Source organism: Ovis canadensis, chromosome 9 (assembly GCF_042477335.2).
Source record: "Ovis canadensis isolate MfBH-ARS-UI-01 breed Bighorn chromosome 9, ARS-UI_OviCan_v2, whole genome shotgun sequence".
Lineage (NCBI taxonomy): Eukaryota > Metazoa > Chordata > Mammalia > Artiodactyla > Bovidae > Ovis > Ovis canadensis.
The window spans coordinates 100,821,148-100,847,497 of NC_091253.1; the positions used below are offsets into that span (position 1 = coordinate 100,821,148).

The 26,350-nt window shown below is 41.9% G+C and overlaps 1 protein-coding gene across 7 annotated transcripts in view; it reads right to left on the minus strand.

Annotated features, from left to right (window-relative positions):
• RALYL (RALY RNA binding protein like) overlaps positions 1-26,350 on the minus strand; it is an 885,605-nt gene that overhangs the window by 199,026 nt on the left and 660,229 nt on the right. For all 7 annotated transcript variants that reach the window (XM_069600698.1, XM_069600702.1, XM_069600700.1 and 4 more), the window contains one exon: positions 7,350-7,382. In XM_069600698.1, coding sequence (XP_069456799.1) covers positions 7,350-7,382 — 33 coding nt within the window. The remainder of the gene's footprint in view (positions 1-7,349; positions 7,383-26,350) is intronic.

Genomic DNA, 26,350 nt, shown 5'->3' on the forward strand with positions numbered 1-26,350 from the left:
CCTCACTTTGGAGAACATTCTTCAGTTAAAAGCAAAACAGACAAATATACATAACAATAATTCAAAATGAAAAGTGAAGGTGAAAATCTGTCAGTCATGCCCAACTCTTGGTGACCCCATGGAATAGTCCATGAATTCTCCAGGTCAGAATACTGGAGTGGTTAGCATTTCGCTTCTCCAGGGAAACATCCCAACCCAAGGATCGAAGCCAGGTCTCCCACATTGCACGCAGATTTTTTTTTCCAGCTGAGCCACCAGGGAAGCCCACAATAATTCAATGACTCTACTAAATCCACAGAAGGTAAAGAAAATTCTTTGCATTAGTATAATTTCTCTGCAAACAGCCACTAATTTAACCCGCCCATCTTAATCTCTCCTCTTTTCATGAGCCTTCAGGTTTGCTGGACTGGGGTACCTGATGCACTTGGTGCAGTCAGTTCTCCCTGCTGCCAATTTTTCCTTCCAATTCCTTCTTCCAGGGATGCTATTCTTATTACTTCTCTATTGAATTCTTAGTTCACATGGAGGATAGACTCAAGTTCTACTTTTTGTTTTAAAAATTTTCTGGACAATTTGGCTAATTTCTTCAATGTCTCAATTCCTACATCAAACATTTGAATCCCTAAGTGATTGACCAACACCAATCATTTTACAGTAGTCTATAATTCTCTTGTTTACTTTTTGAAGCTCTTTTATAATTATCCCTAAGGTGGTATTGCTTTACTATTTTCATGCTCTCACGGAAGTTTTAAATACTGTACTTGTTATTTTATATAAATGTAAGCACATTCCAAAATTGTGTCCTGTCTTCATGCTATTTTTTTTCTTGTCTATCTTTCTGAAAGATCTCCAAGGTAAAGTCCTTGTTCACGACTCTTGATTGCACTCTCTTCTGAGCTGCTTCTCCAAGAATTCAATTCCATTACCACTTTTCTAGAATATTCAGGCCTTTGGATTTAATTAGCTGGAATTTCTGTCATTCAGAACTCACTTCTTTAGGAAAGATTTATAATATAACTTAGTTGTTGCACAAAGTGTTGATGACAAATGATATCTATTTTCTGTTTACTATGTGTCAGATACTGTTCTAAGCACTTTGCAACATTATCTCACTCACAACAGCCCTAATAGTTAGTTATTACATCAAGGGAGAAAATGGAGGTTCAGAGGACTTAAATTGCCCAAGGCACCTAGCTGGGAAATGACAGAATGGAATTCAAATCAAGGAAATCAATGGCAGAGTTTAGTCTCTGAAAACAGGCAGCTTGGTATAATAATGTAAGTGAAGTGAAGTCGCTCAGTGGTGTCCGACTCTTTGCGACCCCATGGCTGTAGCCTACCAGGCTCCTGCGTCCATGGGATTCTCCAGGCAAGAGTACTGGAGTGGGTTGCCATTTCCTAAAGCACCAGTGAACACAAAGTTTCAAACAAAACGTGGATAGAAGTAAACTGATGTAAATCTTTGACCTAATAAGCATGTCAAAGTGTAATAACATCTTTATAGCACCAGCAGAAGTACAGTGAAGCTCCAAATTCAGTTCCAAGACTGCAGAGAAAAGGGGAAAATATTCCCCAAGGAAAATTATCTGACAAAATGTAGGTGTTGGCAATTATATGAGGAATACTTGTAGCTGCAGAGTCCAGAGCATCGGTTCAGTCCAGAGCTTTGCTCTTTTGACAGTGTAAGCTCCTTCTCAGCTGGACTTAGTAGAATAGGTTTGGGACTTGTCAGGGTTGCGGGAACTCCAGGCTTGGCTGGGGCATGATCGACTCTCTCTTAAAGCCAGTGCTTTAACAGATAACTATAATAATTTTGATAATTTAATCCTTGATGTGTTTTTGAATTTCTCTCAGCCAAGCCTGAGAGACAACACATTCTGAGCTATATTAATAAAAATATTTAAATTCTTCTGAGTTACTTAAATTATTCTAAAACAGTGAAAAAAGCCTGAAAAAAAAATTTAATCCCGTGCAGTAAATAACCATCCTTCTAATAAAGCTGCTGCTGCTGCTAAGTCACTTCAGTCATGTCCGACTCTGTGTGACCCCATAGATGGAAGCCCACCAGGCTCCCCAGTCCCTGAGACTCTCCAGGCAAGATCACTGGAGTGGGTTGCCATTTCCCTCTCCAATGCATGAAAGTGAAAAGTGAAAGCAAAGTTGCTCAGTTGTGTCCGACTCTTAGCGACCCCATGGACTCAGCCTACCAGGCTCCTCCGTCCATGGGATTCTCCAGGCAAGAGTACTGGAGTGGGGTGCCATCACCTTCTCAGCCTAATAAAGCTACTTATAGGAAAATTCATCAACCAAAAAATTGGTATGATTCAAAATTTCGATTCCAAAATACAACTCATTCATATGAAAAGTTTCTTTGAAAAAGGTTAACTTCATGCTAAAGAGATAAGAAGAAACAGTTCACAGGGAACTTTTCACTTAGTGCCTCGAGTGTACTTTTAAGTGGCTCAGTGTCTGCAAACTGTCGACACAGCCACTTGCTCTTGAAGGGAATTCATGCATCGTCTCGACGTGTCCTTTTACTCTATGAATCTCAAATGTCAAGTGAACAGGAGTTTCCTTTTCCCTCATCTCTTTCTTCATTAAAAAGCTGTAAAACTTTTCTAAGGCAAGACGTTTTAAACTAAGATTTATGTCTTAGACTCTTAATTGGGACCATCACCGGGTTCTTACTTTGCTGAATGCAAACTTGACGTCTGTTCTCTCCCAGTTGATTTCCCAAATCAGAATCTAACTGACGCCATATACAAGCAAACATTTGCCAGAAGAGTTTTCTAAATCACTCTAAAATGTAATGTTTTGAGGATGAACAGACTACCAGCCATCTAGCACTTTTTAGCACTCAAGCTATGCTTTGTTCTAAAAAGAGTTGATTTTTCTTTTTTACTATTGAGAGGTGAGTGAGTTGGGAAAATGCTTGAATTTTTGAATCTATTATTTAAATTTATCATATTTATAATAAAATGTATTCTATCAGTTTACATATGTAATTCATGTCACATATAAACTACAATAATGTATCTATGATTTTAAATATAAAGCATTTTATTTTCATATAACAAAATATTTATTAAATACCCCAACCTTAGGTCTAGGACAACAATGGAATGAGCTTTATGCCCCTGACCACAGGTGCTGTGCTCCCTGTGAACCGTGGTGACCTCCACGGCGCGTCTTCTGGGATCTTTACATCTACCCTGGTCTCTGGTGGACAATTTTAGACCAACGTGTCCACCTCCACCATACACATCCAAGACAGGAAGAGACCCATGGGAAGCTGTGTCTCAAAGATTTTCTGAAGAGATTCCACCGACCTTAAATGTCTGCACGAACAACCTGTGAGTCTTGTACAGACAGGACGAGGGAGGCTGCACACAATGTGAACGGTGGTCCCAGGCCTGGCTGGTGCCAGAGCTGCCTGGACAGCTTTGGAAATACTGCGTCTGTTGACCTCCCTGAGTTGACAGACTCAGACTCTGGCGTGAGCCTTCATGTCTCACTCTAGACTCAAGTTTATTTTTAATTTTTCCTAATGACATTATTTTACTAATATTTTACTGGTGCATGTGAAAGAAAGTTCCTCTCATATCACTACACAGCTGAAGGTCTAAGATCTGAAATTTCATTGAACTTCCTCTCATAATTCCCTAACCTTCTTCCATAAGCAAATATTTCCTTGTGTTATAACTTTCTGTGACAAATTTTTCCACTGGAATCTGTGGCTTGAATTTATGTTTGTAATATTTAAAATTTTATTCATAATTACTGTAGCACATTTATCAAAGGAATTTTGCTCCCTAATTTACATTAAGAGATGCACATTAAAGTTTTATCAATATTTTTTCCATTAAATATTTAAATAGTAATTATTAGTGTTCATCATTGAAATATGAAACAATATCTGTAGTCATGTTTATTCCATTTACAATTTTTATGTCAGAAAAACAACAAGGCTGTTTGCTTAACTTATATGCAGAGCGCATCATGTGAAATGCCAGGCTGGATGAGTTACAAGGTAGAATCAAGTTTGCAGGGAGAAATATTATCTACCTCAGATATGCAGATGATACCACTCTAATGACAGAAAGCAAAAAGGAACTAAAGAGGCTCTTGATGAGGGTAAAGAGGAGAGTGAAAACCCTGGCTTAAGACTCAATATTTAAAAGGCAAAGATCATGGCATCCTGTCCCGTTACTGCATGGCAAATAGAAGAGGATAATGTGGGAGCAGTGATGGATTTCCTCTGCTCCGGCTCTAAACTCAGGGAAGATGGTGACTGCTGCCATGACATCAGAAGGTGATTGCTTCTTGGAAAGAAAGTTATGAGAAACCTGGAGAGTATAATATTAAGAAGTAAAGACATTGCTTTGGTGAGAAATATAGTCAAAGCTATGGTCTTTCCACTAGTCATGTATAGATATGAGAGTTGGACCATAAAGAATGCAGAGCGTCGAAGAATTGATGCTTTTGAACTGTGGTGTTGGAGAAGACTCTTGAGAGTCCCTTGGACAGCAAGGAGATCAAACCAGTTCATCCTAAAGGAAATCAGTCCTGAATACTCATTGGAAGGACTGATGCTGAAGCTGAAGCTCCAATACTTTGGCCACCTGATACAAAGAACCACCTCCCTGGAAAAGACCCTGATGCTGGGAAAGACTGAGGGCAGAAGAAGAAGAGGGCAACAAAGGATGAGATGGCTGGATGGCATTCACTGATTCAATGGACATCAGTCAGTTCAGTCACTCAGTCATGTCCAACTCTTTGTGACCCCATGGACTACAGCACACCAGGCCTCCCTGTCCATCACCAACTCCCAGAACTTGTACAAACTCATGTCCATCGAGTCAGTGATGCCATCCAACCATCTCATCCTCTGCCGTCCCCTTCTCCTCCTGCTTTCAATTTTTCCCAGCATCTGGGTCTTTTTCCAATGAGTCAGTTCTTCACATCAGGTGGCCAAATTCTTGGAGTTTCATGAACTAGGGAAAACTCCAGGAGATGGTAAGGGACTCCAGGGAGGCCTGAAGTACTGAAGTCCATGGGGTTGCAAAGATTCAGACAGGACTTGGCGTCTGGACAGCAACATAAAAAGTTCTTTTGGTTTCTACATGTAAGTCAAGGGATAATCTGTATAAGTAGAGGTTTATTCTCTGAGCTATTTCAGAGCTCTCTCATTGACAGCTGTGAACAGTGCTAAGAACAATGCTAAATCCTCGATCTAAATTTTCTGTTTTGATCTCCATTTCACAAATTAGGAATCTGAGGCTTGGGAGTTAAAGTAACTGCAGAAACCAATAAAATAGTTTATAAATGTCACAGCCCATGAAGGAAAAAGCAAATCCTATCTGTACTCCTGTACATATATACATAAAAGTGCTTTCACACTATGCCAGGCAATGGACTGAAACATGCGCTATTTAGTACTGATTTATTCATTAATGTAAGTTTTACTGACTATAGAATTAAAATTAACGTGAGTAAGGTGTGCAGGGCTCCAGAAAAACTAAATCGCATATACTCACATGTCAACTGATACCACAGACAGTACATCAGATTATTCATTCCCTTTGGCAAGTGACTGGATTAATTCAGTCACAAATTTGAATCATGGTTCTTATAGTAGATTGCCTGTTGCCTAGTAGGCTCATAAGTATCCATTATGTTCATTATCACCTCTTACTGAACAGGGTAAATAGTGAGATTCATGTATACTTTTGAATGGTCTTATTTAAAATCATTTTTTGGAGGGGAATGGAGACATTTCGCTATAAATCAAAATAGCCAGTCAGCAGGACTATTTGGGCTGCTTGTTTCACCCCACTTTATTTTAAGACATATCTAAGGAAAGCAATATATTCTTGCTGCCACACCGGTTTTCCCATTTTGAGTAGTATTTGCGGAGTGATAGATCATTCTTTTCGGAAACTTTTTCTCAGTCCTCTCATACCGAGTTCTAAACTTCTGAGAGGTTTAAAACAAAGATTACTCAGGGTCTGCCCTTGTAAAATACAAGTTTGCAATAAATGGGTTTTTGTCTCAAAGTACTCGGGAGAACAGGAAATGCAGGCGAACAACGGTGTCAAGTGAGGCATGAAGAAAAGCGATTTCAGCCTCTGGACTTGAGGGCGGGACGCACATGAATTCAAAATAAAAAAGATCACTTCAGGCTTAAAGGTTTTTAACAAAGAGCTGATGATGAATGAAGGAAGAAGCATGCTCTAAAGATTTTGGGGGCCAGTTCAGCTTGACCTTTCATTTTTCATGAAGTCCTCCAGGAAGGGCCTCTATTCCGTTTTCCTCTCTCAGAAGCCCCAGCAATTACTGTGATTCTTCTGATTCAAATGGCCTCCTGAAACGCTTTTAGGAGGACTAGAAGGACAGAGGGAACCGTGTTGTTCAATGAGTGAGAGAAATATTCAATGGCTGCGAACAAAGTAATAAAACCAATGCCATCATTGAAAAATGTGATGCCACCCCACGTTTCTGGCCTTGGCTGCTGACATGTGATTTTTTCCCTCCTCATCAAATAACAGCATGATTTCTTCTGAACTAGACATCACATCTTCCAATGCTTTCTGATATTTTATAACATCCACCCCAATGCTGCAAAAGTCCTTTAGTAAGACATTTTGGTATGTTAGTGAAAGATTACATGGTAGATCAGTGAAAACATCTTTGCAGAGTCTCAATTAGCTAAACGACTAGAAATAGTACATGTGTATTCTTGTCAACGGTATATTACTATTGGAACACGTTCTGTGACTCAGAATGATACTATCAGAGAGGGGAAGCCTTAGTCTTACTTAATCTGCTCCAGGGTTCCTCAGCTTTGTGTTCAAAGAAGCAGTCAGTGTAAGCAGTGGCAAAATAAAAGTGAAATGAGAGACAGGGGAAAAGATAAAGATTTTGGAGGCAGATTTAGAGGAAAAGGGGAAGAAACACTGACTGGGGTCAGTGAAATGCAACAGTACAAAAATGAGCAGAGTGATTAGGGAGAGTGAAGCTGGGGTTCAGAGGGATTTTTAAAACCATCAAACCATACCTTCATCTGATGAGATAATCACTGTGAACGTTTTTTTAGCTCTTATAGAGGATACAGGACCTCATATACTGGTTAGTTAAATTTCTGAGATCACAAAACAGTGATCTCAAGGAGCATTTTAGTTGTCTTTTAAAGGTAAATAGCCACATTGCTGAGGAAATGATGCATCAGGGGCAGGTTATGACCTTGAATATGGGGTTTGATGACTGAAAACATTATCTCAGAAGACCTTGTTAATTTGAATTAAAGATGTTAGAGAACTGAGATTTTGAAAATTTAGACATATACTCACCCAACTGACAGGAAAGGCTCCTTTGACTCAAGTCTATGAAAAAAAAATGAAAAACTTATTTTAATATAACAATTTTCTATTTTACATGAATGATAGAATTTTGAAAAATTTTCTTTTACTTGAATGACAGAATTATTATACTTGTTTGGAGGAAAATGCACAATTTCATTCCATTAAAACACCATAAATAATATATTAAGACCTAATCTAGACTAATTCAAATTCTGGCTGGATTAATGCAGAAGCTAAATAAGATGAGAGAGACATGGAATTTGAAATGTAGCATTTAAATGATACATTAAGATAATATTGTTGTTCTAATTCTGATTTGTACTGTCTACATTTATTTATTTTCTTTTTTAATAGTAATTCGTGGAAGTTTTAATACATCTGTTGATGGTTGTTGTAGTAATGAAGCAATTTGTAATGAATTTGGTTAAATATAGAGTGAATAATTTGTTCCCAGTGAATAGTTTGTAATGAAGAGAGAAGCAGCATACTGTTCCTGTCCATTTATTAGAAGCAACCCCACTTAGGGCTGGAGGAGATAAATTAGGGACTCCTGCCTCCTCTGTGTTTCTTAAGAGCTAGTTGTTTTTTTGTGCTTCCTAACACGTTGAAGGAGAATTATAATCCCGAAGCTTCTGGCTACTTGTGGCATCTTGTGCAAGCCGATTAAAAACCTTCTGGGGCTTGCTTTTTCCACTACAATACAGGCTAGGATTTGCTCCTAGCTAATTTTCTGATTTCATAAATTAACTATTTGTGAAAGGTAAAATGAATCAGGAAAGGATCTACTTCTAAATATTTCCTAATAATAGCTATGGAGACCAGCTACTAGGTGTACACTGACCACTTCATTTTCATGTAAGTTTTTCAACTTATAATTATGGGTTGCTGCTGCTGCTAAGTTGTTTCAGTCGTGTCCAACTCTGTGAGACCCCATAGACGGCAGCCCACCAGGCTCCCCAATCCCTGGGATTCTCCAGGCAAGAACACTGGAGTGGGTTGCCATTTCCTTCTCCAAATTATGGGTTAAATATAGGCAAATATTGAGGACATTTTAATCTAAACCCCAGTGTTAAAATTTTTAATAAACTTTCATCTTTTAAACTATTTTATTCATATATAAATACTTATAAGAAAATGGCAAGACATTTAATTCTGCACTAAAAATTTACTGATCACCAGATGATTGTATTTTGACATGGACAACTAAAGGGACTGTTTCAGAATTAAGCCAAATATCTTTACTTTTCTACAAGTCTAAACAATGAAGACGATAATATCATTTTGGTCTCTATTTCATTCTGTATATATAAAAATGGCTTATTAGAAATATGCCTTGTCTGCTTACTGGATGAGCTGATATGGCTCTCTGCCTGAAGCCCTGCTGCTTTGGTGAACAATATTATAGCAGGAAGGGACTCTTTTAGGGAACAGGCACCCTAGACGTCCTTTGAGCAGCAACGGTTAGGAAAGAAACGGAGAAAATCAATTGCTGATGTTGAGTTGGAGGTGTATATTTATAAAACTTTTTCCCTTACTGAATTCCAATATTATTAAGACTTCCACGTAAGTTGTCATATTATATGCTTATTTTCCCCATATATTTATAATATGGATAGGCAAACAGATCTAAGAGAAAAACATTTAGGATAAACAATGAAATATGTTTGTTTGTTTTATAAGACATGGCCAATGACAAATGATCAAAAGAAATTACTTCAAAGAAATAAGGGGGATTCTATATTATGTGATTCAGGAGACTGTTTACTTATTTGGGCCATCAAATCATGATATCACAGCTCCCTTATTTTTCCATCTAATAATACTTGAGAAATAGCCAACATGTGGGTATTAATAGAATACCCACCTCCCTGCGTTTGCCAAAGATTCAACCTAACGTCAATCAGACTTCACTTTAAGTGTGTTATTTGCCTGTGTAAAGTGCTCGACCTTACAGAAAAACATCTACTTCTGCTTTATTGACTATGCCAAAGCCTTTGACTGTGGGTCACAAAATTCTGAAAGAGATGGGAATACCAGACCACCTGATCTGCCTCTTGAGAAATCTGTATGCAGGTCAGGAAGCAACAGTTAGAACTGGACGTGGAGCAAAAGACTGGTTCAAAATTTGGAAAGAAGTACGTCAAGGCTGTATATTGTCACCCTGCTTAAACTTATATGCAGAGTGCATCATGAGAAATGCTGGGATGGATGAAGCACAAGCTGGAATCAAGATTGCTGGGAGAAATATGAATAACCTCAGATACACAGATGGCACCACCCCTATGGCAGAAAGCGAAGAGGAACTAAAAAGCCTCTCAATGAAAGTGAAAGAGGAGAGTGAAAAAGTTGGCTTAAAGCTCAACATTCAGAAAACGAAGATCATGACATCTGGTCCCATCACTTCATGGCATATAGATGAGGAAACAGTGGAAACAGTGGCAGACTTTATTTTTGGGGGCTCCAAAATCACTGCAGATGGTGACTGCAGCTATGAAATAAAAAGACACTTACTCCTTGGAAAGTTACGTCCAACCTGGTGGCTCAGATGGTAAAGTGTCTGCCTGTAGTGCGGGAGACCTGGGTTCATTCCCTGGGTCAGGGAGATCCCCTGGAGAAGGAAATGGCAACCCACTCCAGTACTCATGCCAGGAAAACTCCATGGATGGAGAAGCCTGTTGGGCTACAGTCCATGGGATAGCAGAGTCAGACACGACTGACTGACTTCACTTCACTACTCTTTGGAAAGTTATGTCTTATCTAGAAAGCATATTCAAAAGCAGAGACATTACTTTGCCAACAAAGGTCTGTCTAGTCAAGGCTATGGTTTTTCCAGTAGTCATGTATAGATATGAGAGTTGGACTATAAAGAAAGCTGAGCACCGAAGATTTGATGCTTTTGAACTGTGGTATTGGAGAAGACTCTTGAAAGTCCCTTGGACTGCAAGGAGATCCAACCAGTCTATTCTGAAGGAGATCAGTCCTGGGTGTTCACTGGAAGGACTGATGCTAAAGCTGAAACTCCAATACTTTGGCCACCTGATGCGAAGAGCTGACTCACTGGAAAAGACTCTAATGCTGGGAAAGGTTGAGGGCAGGAGGAGAAGGGGATGACAGAGGATGAGATGGTTGGATGGTATCGCTGACTTGATGGACATGGGTTTGGGTGAACTCCGGGAGTTGGTGATGAACAGGGAGGCCTGGCGTGCTATGGAGGTGGAGTCAGACACGACTGAGTGACTGAACTGAACTGAAGGTGCTTGGCTCCAGTCTCGTCTCTCTCCATTTCCCATGGCTTCAGCCCGCCCCGTGCCCCTCATTGCCGTGTGCTTCTTAGCACTGAGCAATGCAGCGAAAGAATGTGGAAACACTGACCGTCTGACTGCTCTCTCCCTCTCCACGTCTCACTTAGCGATGTTCAGCGAGCTTTCCTTTTATGTGCCTCTTATGTCTCTCATCACTCAGTTCCCAGGCTCGTTCTCCTCCCCTACCCCCGCCTGGCTGGTCTCTCCATATGAAAATTCTTTGTTCAGAGCCGCTCCAGCTTGGTGCACGCGACTCACACTAAGCTTCCTTCCATGCTGCTGCCCACCCCACTTGTTTAGGGGCTGCACTGGGCCATTTCCCTTACAGGCGTCCTGTGCATGTTCGTCGCTCAGTCGTGTCCGACTCTCTTGCGACCCCATGGACTGTAACCCGCCAGGCTCCTCTGTCCTGCCTGTTCTCCAGGCAGGGATCCTGGAGTGGGTTGCCATTAATAGAAGCAAGACCCACCACTTGCCTTTCCCTGTGTGATTGCTAAAATGCTGAATTCAGAATGCATTTAATTATTGATTGATCCCCCCCCCTGTTTTTCCCCTGACGGTTTCGTATAAGTAGCTGGTGGATTGGAGCATATAAGGTACATATGTTGCCCCCTGACCCCAGTGGTTAGCATGGTTAGTCTTGCTAGTTATTTGCCTCCTTCCACTTTCACGACATCACTCACCACTTCAGCTATCTCCTTCCAAGTTCTCAACCGAAGGTCTCAGAAGAGAATTCAAAGTTTTCGAAATGATGCTGCACAGCATTCTGACTGATGTGCTATAAACCAAGGGTGTGCAAATCCTGCTCACCACCTGGTTTTACACAGCCCACAAGCTAAGGGTTTTTTTTTTTTTTTTTTAAGTTTAATGGTTGGAAATAGCAAAAGAAGAAGAATATTTTGTGAACTTTTGAAAATTCACATGAAATTCCAATTTCAGTGTCCATAAATAAAGTTTATTGGTACACAGTCATCTCATTCATTCATATATTGTTTAAGGAGGTTTTGTGCTATAATAGTAAGTTGAGAGTAGTTGCAACAGAGTCTATATCTTAAAATATTTACTATATGATATTTACAGAAAAAAAGCTGCCATTACATGAAAAATGATACTGTTGGAAGGAACTGGAAACAACTCAAAAGTGGCACTCTTTATTTTGATACAGACTTCAAAGTTCAAAATAATTTGCATTTCTTCTCTATAATACCAAGTCCGTCTCTGATCCTACTGTGAGAATAATTCTAAAATACAATTTCATGTTACCACATTTCTTGATAATGTTACTAAGCATAGAAAGACTTTCCAGATGGCCATTTAAAAACTCTTCACAAACATGCCCCATATCAACTTTTCTTGTTCTTTTTTTAAATCATTTCTCTTGCCAACCACATTATTCCAGGAGATTTGTCTATTTATAGCCCAAACAAGTGTGATTTAGCTTTGTTTTGGTGTAATTTTTGCTCCTGTACTGGAATACTGTTTTCCCCTTTCTTTCTCTATCACGCTCTATTTATCTTTTGAGTTTATCTAATTTAAAAAGCAGTCTTGACACCTTCATCTTCCAGGGACCACCCTGTCTTAGGCTTCTATCACTTATTATCTCTATCACCATGTCATATTCTCAGGACATTAATCCTGGTTAATAGGCTAACTGAGAGTTTCATTAAGACTGGTAAGAATATTAAACTTGCGTTTCTGCTTGGATAAGAAACACTCTTAACACTCTGTGTTAAGCCTTCCAATGGGCTCACGTGGGACATGCTTGGCGATGCTATATGAGGTGAGCAGAAAGGCAAGATTATTGCCCATCGGTCACTATTAAGTCATGAAGACAAGGTACCAGGACTCCCAAGCATTTTCAGTGGTGACGGGGAGCAGGAAATCTTAGTGGGGAGCACTGCCAGGAAGTCCTGTCTCATGCCTTATCCTCAAGATGATGACACACAGCAGAGGAAAGGGACAGTTGATCCACACTGGATCCTGCTGTGTTTTGTAACCAGCTATCCAATCCTTGCTCATTACGTGAAGTCAGCTTCTCTCACCTGGAGATGGTTCAGAGAGCCTTACACTGTTCTCGTTAATTTTATAGCAAACATCATGATCAACTCAAGGGGCTGTTGTGAAGAATACAGAAAAGCCAGCACCGTTCCTGGCAGAGAGGGGATCTTGCCAGCCATGACTGTCAGATATTAATAGACAGATATTAATAGTTAACTCTAAGGGATGAAACTGCCTTCAATCTATGAATAGCTCATTTTTGCAATTTTAGTTCTGAAAAGTGAACAAAAATGTAAAAGAAAAAAAAACTATTAAGAGAAATACACCTTTGGAGAAAATTGTTTATCAATTTTACCCTTAGCAACAGGTGATTATGTTGTGATATGCCCAGAGAGAACTTTTCTGAGTGTTTTGTAAGATAATTGTCTTGTGAAGAAGAGGATTGATTTTATCTCTCCTGGGATTTTCTTTGAACATGAAATAGGTAGTGCATTTGGTAATACTTTATTCAGGACTCCCTGGAATTAGGAGTAGAATAAGATGAACAAATAGCCCTCAGAAAAATAAGAGCCAGGAGAGACTAAAATGGAATGAGAAATGAAGACCACTGTTTGGGGCTAGAGGATTTATAATACTTTGTTTTAACAACAATGAAGAAACTGAGCTGTCTTTACTAAGGGCCAAGATTACTCAAAATGCTTTATAAACACTGGCTGCTTTATGCACCATGATGCCTCTGAAGCAGATCTTATTTTGCGGAGGAGGAAACTGACACCCAGGGATGCTGACTGTCTTGCCCAAGGTCACAGAGCTGAAGAGGGGTGGAGCCTGGATTTGAATTTCGGCATCTGACTCCAAAGTTCTTGCGGGCAGGTCTTGCGTGGGGTGCTGCCTGGTGCCAGTCTGTTTGTTCTGTTGGCTTCGCTTTATTTGTAAGTGTGCCTTCTGGCGCCAGCACGTTCCCTCTCTCTACACATTCAGTGCTCTGCTGAGAAACCTTGTCTGATTTCAGCTGTCTCCACATGATGGATATTCATAAACTTATGTCTGCAGCACCATGCTATTTGTTGATGCACGGCTGTATCCACCCACTACATATCCCCAACTGTAGACGCCTTTAACTTCACATGTTTCAAGTGAAATTCGTCTCTCCCTTTGCTCTTTACCCCTAACTCAGTGTCATAACCGACCACCCAGCTATTCAGACTAGGAAGGCTGGACTCTTTCTCCTTCACTCCTTTCTAGCAACACTCACTTTGAGTAGATTCTCCTACTTCTGCTGCTTGTATTTGCAAAAGTCCTCTTCATTCTGTCTTTCCTTGTCAGTTATTATCACAGTTCTAGTGATCATCAGCTTTCACGTGGGCTAATAAAATAATGTCCTCAGTGACCCCCCCCCCATTTTTCTGTATTTCTTTGGAATAGCTGTATCTACTGGCGAAACTGTCTCTCTACAATACAAGTGCTATCATGTAATTCCTTTGATTGCAAATATCTGAGTTCTTCTGGGAGCTATTCCTCTATAAGGCACCAAAGGGTGGTTAGGAGTGCTTCATAACTGTTCCCATAGCCCCCTGTAACACTTACTCATGATGCATTACAAACTGTAGGTGTATTTTCCAAGCTCCTCATTAAGACTGTCTTAGTAAATGATTTGGTCAAATGAATTTTCTGTGCCGGGCTCCTTGACCCCTACTTCCATTATTTGCCTACAGAATAAAGTCCCAATTCTTTAGTATAACTAAGTTCATTCACAGTCTGGTTCTAGGAAGCCTCCCCAGCCTTTGTCTGCTACCACTTCAGATTCTGTATTCCAGCCATGCTGGGCCAACAGCACTGCTGGGTGGCATCTTCTTCCTCAAATCCATGTATTTTGGCATTTACTGGGTTTTTGCAGAAATGACTTCAACTACCTTGGTTCTTGAGGTAGGATTACAAGGATTGGCTCTTGGAGGAGAATTATAAAACTAGTATTCCTTTAAGAAACTAAAGAGATATAAATATGATCCATCACTATATTTATATGATCTTATAGTTAAAATTTTGAAGCAACAGCAATTCTTTACTACTATTTAATCTATCCGCTTTAGCAATGATAACCCACACCTGACCGACATTTCAGATGGATGAACCAAAGGATGCAATTTGCATAATCAGACTGCCAGACTTTGGTCCTGGTGCTACCACCTTCTGATTGTGTGATCTTGAAAAAGTAAGGTGCTTTTCTTTGTGCCTCAATGATCTTATCTGCAAAATGGAGGTAATACTAAATCTAACTCTTAATGGATGTTGAGATAATTAGGTAAATAACTAAATACAGCACTTACAGGGAGCCCAGGTTTGGGAATAAATTGTTGTAGCAGTTATATATGTTGGGCTGTGTTGGTGGGATATGCTGGAGGCAATAGATGAACAGGCCTGGAACTCATCTGAGGAAACAGATTTAAGAGTCATGTCATCAACACAGAGTTAGTATGTGACATCATAGGAGATAATGAGGGTCCCCAGAGGGAGTGTGTAGAATGGTTAAAAAGGGTTCGGGGAGAATGTTTGGGATCATTAGCAGGCTTCCAGAGGTCAATGCAGAGTTCAGAAGAGGGCAGGAGAACCGTGGCCACTGGCCCTCATCTGTAACAGGCATGACACCCAACACAGAGCTGATGGCCCGCCACGTGGGCTGAGGGAGCAAATCTGTTCCTGGGTCTCTCATCAGCCTTCAGTCAGTTCTGTGGGATGGGAGTAAATTCAAAAAGGGAAGGTTTCTCTCTTGAGGTAGCCCACATGTGCTAAGCTAAGAAAGGAGGAGAAATGGAGGAGGATTTCATTCATAAATATAGATCAGAGTCTTTATAGGTCAAAGCTAGTACTAAAATCTAGTGACATTTGACATATAATTTTTAATGAATGAATGAATTACTCTATTAAAGGGATGAAAGGCTATTATTTCATTGCATACTCTTTTTTTCTTAAAAAAAAAAGACTGATCTTCCTCTACGTTTCAAACAGTGTTTTAAAGACAGACATGGGTGCAAAGGTTTTATGCAGAGAACGGTGTGCTGGATTCCTCTCTGTTCCATCATTCTCTCCACAAGCCCAGGGAGAGAGTAATAATGATCACCAGAGGCACAGCTCATGATGTGCCAGAACCTACGCTGGGCTCTCTGACACATTTAACTTTGACAAGAGCAGATCAGAAAATGGAAGTACAGAAATGTTAACTAACTTGCTCAAACTCACACAGAAATTTTACAGAGGCTGAATTCAATTGCAGGCCTGTCTCTCATGTCTGTATTTGAGCCTCCGCTCCATCCTCTGAGACATGGGAGAGGACACAGTACACGCTCTGCTGGCTAGACCTCTGGTCTCTCTGGCCCCACACGGGACACAGAGCGGGCCAGGCCACTGCGAGTTAATACTTGTTAACCAACTGTGCCTCACTTATGGAATAATTTGATACATTACTTTATAAATAGCTTAATTACCTTCTGAAGGATTGCAGGAATCTTACATCGATACTTAAATTTTAGTCTACATTTCACCCCCTTCATGGGTCACAGACTGCTGGTGGTGAAGGGGCTTGCATAATTCAACGAAGCTATGAAGCTATGCGGCATGCCATGCAGGGCCGCCCAAGAAGGCTGGGTCATAGTGAAGGGTTCTGACTGATCATGGTCCACTGGAGGAGGAAACGGCAACTCACTCCAGTATTCTTGCCATGAGAACCCCACGAACATCCTTATGCTCTATAGTCGGAAGGTGTCTAAGATGCTTCTGGGGAAGAGTGGAAGGCAATTACTAATAGTTACGGAAACGATGGAGCGACTGGGCCAATGCAGAAACGATGCTCAGCTGTGGGTGAGGCCAGTGGTGAAAGTCAAGTCCAATTCTGTAAAGAACAATATTGCATAGGAACGTGGCCTGTCAGGCCTATGAATCAAGGTAAATTGGGCATAACCAAGCAGGAGATGGCAAGACTGAACTTTGACATCTCAGGAATCAGTGAACTAAAATGGACAGGAATGGGTGAGTTTAATTCAGATGACCATTATATCTACTGCTGTGGGCAAGAATCCCTTAGAAGAAATGAAGTAGCCCTCACAGTCAACAAGAGTCTGAAATGCAGTAGTTGGGTGCAACCTCATAAAAGACAGAATGATCTTGGTTCATTTCCAAGGCACATCATTCAACATCACAGAAATCCAAGTCTATACCCCAACTACTGGTGCCAAAGAAGCTAAAGTTGACTGGTTCTATGAAGACCTACAAAACCTTCTAGAACCAACACCAAAAAAAGGTGTCCTTTTCCTCATAGGGGATTGAAATGCAAAAGTAGGAAGATCAGAGGTAGCTGGAGTAGCAGGCAAGTTTGGCCTTGGAGCACAAAATGAAGAAGGCCAAAGGTTACAGAGTTTTATCAAGAGAACATGCTGGTCATAGAAAATACCCACTTCCAACAATGTAAGAGAAAAATCTACACATGGACATCACCAGATGATCAAGACTGAAATCAGACTGATTGTGTTCTTTGCAGTCAAAGGTGAAGAAACTCTATACAGTCAGCAAAAACAAGATCTGGAGCTGTCTGTGGCTCAGGTAATGAACTCTGTATTGAAAAATTCAGGCTTAAACTGAAGAAAGTAGGGAAAACCACTAGACCATTCAGATATGACCTAAAGCAAATCTATTATGATTACACAGTGGAGGTAATGAATGGATTCAAGGGCTTAGATATGGTAGACAGACCACCTGAAGAACTCTGGATGAAAGCTCATAACACTGTGTGGGAGGCACTGACCAAAACCATTCCAAAGAAAAAGAAATGCAAGAAGGCAGAGTAGTTGTCTGAGAAGGCCTTACAAAGAGCTGCGGAAAGGAAAGAAGTGAAAAGCAAGGGTGAAGGGGAAAGATACACCCAACTGAATGCAGAATTCCAAGGAATGCCAAGGAGACATAGGAAAGCTTTCTTACATGGATAATACAAAGAAATAGAGGAAACCAATAGAATGGGAAAGACTAAAGAGCTCTTCAAGAAAATTGGAGATATCAAGGAACATTTCATGCAAAGATGGGCACAATAAAGGACAGAAATGCTAAAAGTCTTAACAGAAGCAGAAGAGATTAGGAAGAGGTGACAGGAATACGCAGAAGAATTGTATAACAAAGGTCTTAATGCTCCAGGAACCATGATGGCATGGCCATTTGCCTAAAGCTATACATCCTGGAGTGTGCAGTCAAGTGGCCCTTAGGAAGCATAGAAAACCACAATGTTGTGGTCACTCACGTGGAGCCAGATATCCTGGAGTGTGAAGTCAAGTGGGCCTTAGGAAGCATTACTACGAACAAAGCCAGTAGAAGTGATGGAATTCCGGCTGAGCTGTTTAAAACCCTAAAAGATGATGCTGTGAAAGTGTTGCACTCAATATGTCAGCAAATTTGGAAAACTCAGCAGTGGGCAGAGGACTGGAAAAGGTCAGTTTTCATTCCAATCCCAAAGAGAGACAAAGCCAAAGAATGTTTAAACTGCCATACAATTGCACTCATTTCACATGTTAGCAAGGTAACTGAGCAAAATCCTTCAAGTGAGACTTCGACAGTATATGAACCGAGAACTTCCAGGTGTACAAGCTGGGTTTCAAAGAGGCAGAGGAACCAGAGGTCAGATTGCCAACACTTTTAGATCATGGAGACAGCAAGAGAATTTCAGGAAAAACATCTACTTCTGCTTCGTTGACTACACTAAAGCCTTTGACTGTGTGGATCACAACAGACTGTGGGAAAGAGACAGGAGAACCAGACCATCTGACTTGTCTCCTGAGAGACCTGTATGCAGGTCCAGAAGCAACAGAACTGGGCATGGAAAAGAGTACGGCAAGGCTGTATACTGGCTCCTTGCTTATTTTACTTCTCTGCAGAGTGTATCATGCAAAATGCCAGGCTGGATCAATCACAAGTTGGAATCAAGAGTGCTGGGAGAAATATCAACAACCTCAGATATACAGATGATACCACTCTAATGGCAGAAAGTGAAGAGGAACTGAAAAGCCTCTTCATGAAGGTGAAAGAGATATGATAATGACATCCGGTCCCATCACTTCATGGCAAATAGAAGGGGAAAAAGTGGAAGCAGTTAAAGGTTTTATTTTCTTGGGCTCCAAAATCACTGCAGACAGTGACTGCAGCCATGAAATTAAAAGATGCTTGCCCCTGGGAAGGAAAGCAATGACAAACCCAGTTGGCGTATTAAAAAACAAAAACATATTGCGGACAGAGGTCCATCTAACAAGGCTATGGTTTTTCCAGTAGTCATGTATAGATGTGAGATTTGGACCAAATAGAAGGCTGAGCAGCAAAAAACCGATGCTTTCAAATTGTGCTGTTGAATAAGACTCTTGAGAGTCCCTTGGACTGCAAGGAGATCCAACCAGTCAATTCTAAAGGAAATCAACTTTCAATATTCATCCGAGGGACTGATGCTGAAGCTGAAGCTCCAAAACTTTGGCCACTTAATGCGAAAAGTCAAAAGACCTGATGATAGGAAAGTGTGAAGGCAAGAGGAGAAGTGGATGCCAGAGGATGAGACGGTTAGAGCATCAGCGAATCAATGGACATGAATCTGAGCAAACTCTGGAGTTAGAGGAGGAGCCTGATGTGTTGCAGTCCGTGGGGTGGGCAAGATTCAGACACAACTTAGCGACTGAACGACACTTACAACTAATTTCATCGTTAGTCGTTCGTAATCTAAACACATCCACGTGACATTTTCATCATTCTAAGGTCCTCTTGCTTACCCTCCAGCCAGAATCCTGGAGTGGGTAGCCTTTCCCTTCTCCAGGGGATCTTCCCAACCCAAGGATTGAACCCACGTCTCCCACATTGCGGGTGGATTCTCTACCAGCTGAGCCACCAGGGAAGCCCAAGAATGGTGGGGTGGGTAGCCTGTCTCTTTTCCAGTGGATCTTCCCGACCCAGGAACTGAACCGGGGTCTCCTGCATTGCAGGCGGATTCTTTACCAACTGAGCTATCAAATTCATCTCAAAGCTGTAGTGAGCCAGGCTCCTCCAATCCTCTGGTGGAATTTGCCTACAATGGATTCCTTTTCTCTGGGAGTTTAAAAACAAAACAAAAAGCTTTCCTTCTTATTTCCTGTGATACTTTTTTCAAGGGCTTTCACGCCCAGTTGAAATCTCTGCTTAGGGCTCTCAGGCTCCTTGGAACATTCTATTCACAGTCACCACCATCTGTGTGGCGACCCTGGGGACAAGTTGATGGATGGCTGTGGTGTCAACCAAGAATCTCAGGGGCAGCTTTGACAGTCACAGTGATGACTTTTGCCACCTTGGAAATTGAGTCTGCAGGGCTCATCTCCCTTGGACAGGCATAATATGCTTTCCTAGCTGTACTGAGAGGCTTGAGACACGGCAAGAGGGATGGAGGTAAAGAATAGAGAGAAATCTCCTGGTAAGGTCATCAACCATTGGCAGGTTCCCCTGGGAGACTTGAAGTGCTTTCTCCAACAGTCCTACAGTGTTTAGCAAATTGTCCAAACACTGCTCTGCTCTGATTCCAGAATCAACCTCGTCACTCCCCACATTGCAGGGGAAGGCACACAACTCTGGATGTTTCTAGTGAAATAAGAAAAATTATTTTCTGAGAAGGGAGACCTTCAAACTCCCTTATTTTCTCATTGGAAGATTTGCTCCTTTCGGTTTCAACCCTACGTAGTGAAGGAAAGTTAAATTCAAGAAAACCTAGCAAGTGGTTGCTCAGCTGCCTCTTTCCATTGCCTTATTTAGTTACTCACTAATAGCTGTTAAATCCTGCAGAGAAACTGTGCGACTGCCCAGATCACAGACAGGAAGGCAGGTGATCAGTCACAGAGCCACCCAGCTTGCCATCTCGATCCTCAGTCCCGTGCTTTGCAGAATTCTAACATCATTATCTTTCTTCCTCTATTTTAAGTGAACCTATCAGAGCCAACATACTTCTGTGCGGTCTTCTGATCGCCAGCCATAATGAGTTGTTCAGAGTGTGAATGGTGCTAACTGACATAATCCATGGGTTTGCAGGGCTGCCCCACTCGGCCCAGATGCGTGTCCACGTTCATCCTCACAAGCCTCTCCTGCCCACACACAGCCCCTCTGCCTTCCTCCAGTCCCCACTGCTCACCTGTGGCCCACATTCTCACACCCACATTGGTCCCAGGTGCAACCTCACCCCTCTCCTCCGCTCTCTCTTCGTAAAACGCGTGAGGCTCCTTCAGCCTAAGTTGCGGCTAATGTCTGATCCAGGCTTGGAGACAGCTCATGTTTACTTGTGCGGCTTAACTCAGCCCCTGCCTCTCCCAGTGACACACTTGTCTGGCTGATAGTCTCCTGGCTGAGTTCTCATCTTGGAAACCTCGGGTTCTTTCAGACACAGTTCCTCAACCCGCAGGTTAAAAAAAAAAAAAATTCTGGCTCTTAATATCAGACTTTAATGAACTTCGTGGTCACAACTGGCACGCATCTGTGCCATGTGGTCACAACTGTGATGCGATTGTCTACCTGGGCTACTCAGTATTACCTCTTCCCAGACTGTGCTGAAAATTCCACCCGGCTGGTGAGGCTGTATTTCAGGGCAAGGATCCGTGTTAGAATACCTCTAACTCTACCACTGTGGCTGTCTCACAAGAGCACGGCTTTTTGCTTCTAGGGTCCAGCCCCTCCTGGGTTGCTCCCTCTGCAGGATCTGACCGTGACCCCAGGCCTGATGGATACAGTTTTGTTAAAGATTCCAACGCTCCCCAGAATGCTGAGTCGGCTGGTGAGTTATTAGTTAACACGACTTTTGGAGAGCACTGACCCAGTTGACTACTTCTTCCTGAAAATATTTTCTTCTCTGGGTTTCATACCACTTAGCATAACCACCTCCTTAGTTGTTTCTTTCAAGTCTCCTTTGCTTGTTCTTGACTTCAAATACTAGTGTGTTTTAGAGCCAGGTCCTTGGAATTCTTCTCTTGCCCATCTTTAATTGCACTTTTGGTATTTGTTTCCATCCAGCCTCACAGCTTTGAGTACCATCTGCATACTGACGACTCACAGATGTGGACACCCAGTCCAGCCGTCTATCTGAACTCCAGATGGGATACTGAACTACTTACTTGACATCCTCAGTTGGATGTCTGAAAGATACCTCGACTTTAGTATGTCTAAAAGCTGCGCTCCTAATCTCTACCACCCACCTTGGCATTTGCTGACCTCTGCTCTGAGTATTTCTTACCTCTTTTAATTGCAACTTCACGTGTTCGGACGCTCAGTCCAAAAGTCTTGAAAACATCTATAGTAGATAGTCTGGCCGTCATCAGTTCCTTCCATCCACCCATCAAGAGGTGAAATCTATACCCTCCAACTTGTATCTGGACGAGCTTTGTGACTTGCTTCAGTGAACCGCATACTTGACAGACGTGACCTTGTGCAGCTTCCAACCTGGATTTTACAAGGCAGCATCTTCTTCCTTCTTGAACTCAGTCTCTAAGTGAAACTCTGATTACCTTGAGCCCACAGTGGTGTGATAAATTCTGAGCTCATCACATGGAAAGACCATGTAGAACAAGATGCTCAGCCACCCCAGCGGTTTGTTCTAGGCGGCTCCAGCTGAGATACCAGATATGTCAGTGAAGAAGCCTTCTTGGACTCCACACAGAGTAGAAGCACTCAACCGAACCCAACTTAGATTCCTGGGTATGATAAATAATACATTTTTTTAAGCCAGTCAATTTTCCATAGCAGTGGATAATAATATCCTTGACTCTGTACCTTCCCTAGCAGTCCACATTCAATCTGCCAGTAAGTCTCTTGGCTCTACTTTCAAAATATAACCCTAACAGAACTACGGGTTTCATTCCAGATGCTGCCATTTTATCTGAGTCTCCATAATCTCCTGCCTGTTTTCCCATGTTCCTCCCTGAACTTTCATAACCTATTGCCAGCTCAAAGCTAAGATGACCCTTTAAAACCGAAGTCCTGTTATGGTACTACTTTGCTTAAAACCTTCCGAAGACCTTCCATTTCTCTCAGAGTAAAAGCCAAATAATTGCAATGGTCTATAAGGTTCTAAGGTCTTCCTTGACAGCTCAGTTGATAAAGAATCCATCTGCAATGCAGGAGACCTGGGTTTAATCCCCGGGTTGGGAAGATCCCCTGGAGAAGGGAAAGGCTCCCCACTCCAGTATTCTGGTTGGAGAATCCCATGGTCTGTATAGTCCATGGGGTTGCAAAGAGTCGGACACGACTGAGCAGCTTTCACTTCACTTTCATAAGGCTTTACATGACTTGGTGCTCCCATTAAATCTCTACCATTTGCTTGGAGAAAACCTGCCTCCTTGCTTTCTCTCAAACACATGGACATGCTTCTGCTTTAGTGCCTTCGTGCTGCTAATCCCTCTGCCCAGGATGCTTTTCTTCCAGGTAAATCCTCACCTGCTCATCACCTCCTTCAAGTCTTTGCTCAAATGTTACCTTCTCAGCTATGTCTTCATGGAAAACCTTATTTCAAATCGCAACACTTCTCCCCTTTCTACTCCTTTATCCCTCTTTCCTTGCTTTGCATTTTCTTTCATATCTCCTACCTTCTAACTTATGGTTAATTTAATTGTTTAGTTTTGTTTATCATCACTTACGTCATGCTGGAAGGCAAGGACAGGGACAAGAAGCCTAATTAGTTAACAGCTGGTGCTCTCAATTCCCAGAACCAAGTTCAGCCAGTGCATAATAATGACTTCATGAATGATTGTATCAGTGAATCTGTGTTTTCTTCTCCTCCACTAGATCCGTTAAGAGTTGCTAATATGGGCTGAATTTGGTCAATCCCTGAGCTAGCCGTGTTTACAGAGGCTGAGAGATAAGTCGTTCTTCCAGGTTGGAGCCTGTGTGAGCCATTTTAAATTGCTGGGATCAGAGATCCTCCTCCAGGTCTCCATCATTTTGCCGTATACTCTTGAGACTGACCCCCATGTAAAATTCCTATTTCATCCTTTATCTCTAACCTCCACACTCTGTCTCTGTCAGTTTGAGTTGTCTCTAGCATTTGGTTTCTCTTTTGGCTCCTAATAGGTTTGGCTTGATTGACTATGCCAAAGCCTTTGACTGTGTGGGTCATAATAAACTGTGGAAAATTCTGAAAGAGATGGGAATACCAGACCACCTGACCCGCCTCTTGAGAAACATATATGTAGGTCAGGAAGCAACAGTTAGAACTGGACATGGAACAATAGACTGGTTCCAAACAGGAAAAGGAGTACGTCAAGGCTGTAGATTGTCACCCTGCTTATTTAACTTCTATGCAGAGTACATCATGAGAAACACTGGGCTGGAAGAAGCACAGCTGGAATCAAGATTGCTGGGAGAAATATCAATAACCTCAGATATGCAGATGACACCACCCTTATGGCAGAAAGTGAAGAGGAACTGAAAAGCCTCTTGATGAAAGTGAAAGAGGAGAGTGAAAAAGTTGGCTTAAAGTTCAACATTCAGAAAACTATTTGGTCCTATCACTTCATGGGAAATAGATGGGAAAACAGTGGAAACAGTGTCAGACTTTATTTTTTTGGGCTCCAAAATCACTGCAGATGGTGATTGCAGCCATGAAATTAGAAGACACTTACTCCTTGGAAGGAAAGTTATGACCAACCTAGATAGCATATTAAAAAGCAGAGAGGCTGGTCAAGGCTATGGTTTTTCCAGTGGTCATGTATGGATGTGACAGTTGGACTGTGAAGAAAGCTGAGCACCGAAGAATTGATGTTTTTGAACTGTGGTGTTGGAGAAGACTCTTGAGAGTCCCTTGGACTGCAAAGAGATCCAACCAGTCCATCCTAAAGGAGATCAGTCCTGGGTGTTCATTGAAAGGACTGATGCTGAGGCTGAAACTCCAATACTTTGGCCACCTCATGAGAAGAGTTGACTCATTGGAAAAAACCCTGATGCTGGGAGGGATTGGGGGCAGGAGGAGAAGGTGACAACAGAGGATGAGATGGCTGGATGGCATCACCACCTTGATGCACATGAGTTTGGGTGAAACTCCGGGAGTTGGTGATGGACAGGGAGGCCTGGCGTGCTGCGATTCATGGGGTTGCAAAGAGTCGGACACGACTGAGCGACTGATCTGATCTGATCTGAGGTTCCAGCGGTGCCATCTCAAGATCCCTCATGGAGACCGGGCCGCCCTGCCGCCTTCTCACCCCTTTTTGGTCAGTATCCCAGGACTGGGGCTTTATTCTGGCGCAGAATTTATGGTTAGTGCTCAGAGCTTGGCTACTGGAAGAAACTCTCTCTGGCCAGGCTGAGGATAGAATGTCTGTCTGAAAACTGCCTGCCCACATTTTTCTCATCTATACACAAAGCCATTCTTTCTTGTGTTTTATTTCTTCAGCATTATACTTAAAAAATAATATACCTGGTTTGTCAGTTAAAAATGAATGCCTGGTATTACTTATTTCTTTCATACTACCTTTATGGGTTTTTTCATGCCACATTTCAACTTTTTTTACGCTCAATTTAGTTCTTATTTTAAAATATTGGTTGTGTGATATTTCTTTTCTCAACCCTCTAAACGTGAGCTGTGCTATATTGAGCTTAGGTAATAAGGAGTAAAACAAATGAGAAAAACAAAGTCTTCATCAAATTAAGAAATTAGAAATTCCAATTCAACTTAAGTTTCTCTAGAAATGCCTTCACCCTGATGTTGTGGGTAGGTGTAGTAAGGTACCTCTAACAGTTGCTAGGCAATCCAACTCAAAATGCTGTTTTACAAACGAGCATCCATATTTTCCTTCTGCTTCCTTTTCAAAAATAGCTGTTGGTTGGTGTATTATTTTCCTAAAAGGATATCTAACACGTTGACCCTCTCCGGACTCATTATGACTGGCTGTCCTGCAGTGATAGGTTTTCTCTGTGCAGAGTCGGGAACACAGAACCTCTGCCCTCTCTCTCTGCCACGGAGCGCACGCTGTGCCCTGAGGCTGTCACCTGTCCTTTATTCGGAACTACTCGTTTGCTCTTTGCAGCTCGCTGCACTGTGCCCTTTCAAAGCAGCAGCGAGCGCGGCGGGGGCAAAGTGGCTGAGATACAGCGTTAAATACAACGGGACGGTTAGTGTCAGACGGTCACCCCTTGCCTCCTTACTGGCTCACTAATTTGTAGTCAGAACTGCCCTCCCCGTGCGTCCCTGATTAGCGATGTTACTGCATCACTTGAAGGGCTCATAAATTTTGACTTTTTTGTTTTTGAAGATCGGATGACTTCAGCTGCATCCCTGCCTGCACGCTACTCCTCTCTGCACTCTGAGCTCCTGACCCTGCGCTTAGCCCCGGCAGGGACCCCTTCTCCACGTGGGGCTGCTGGCCTGAGCTGAACTGTTAGACAAATGTTAATGAAGCTGCCCTTTTAGAAAATTAACTTTTCTAATCACCACAGTGACTGCGAGTCTCACTTTAAAGATGAAGGGCCATATCTGTTGAACTGGTTTCACACAGCACTGTGTACAAAAAGTCCTCATGCTTACTTGCTTGTGTGCTTCTGTGCTTATCATCCACCACTGGTAAAATCTGCTTTTAAAATCTCTCTCTCTTTGGTTATAAAATTCTCATTAAAGATATTTGCATCAGGTATTAAAGGTGCAATAAAAATACGATCCATATTCTCACCGTCCAA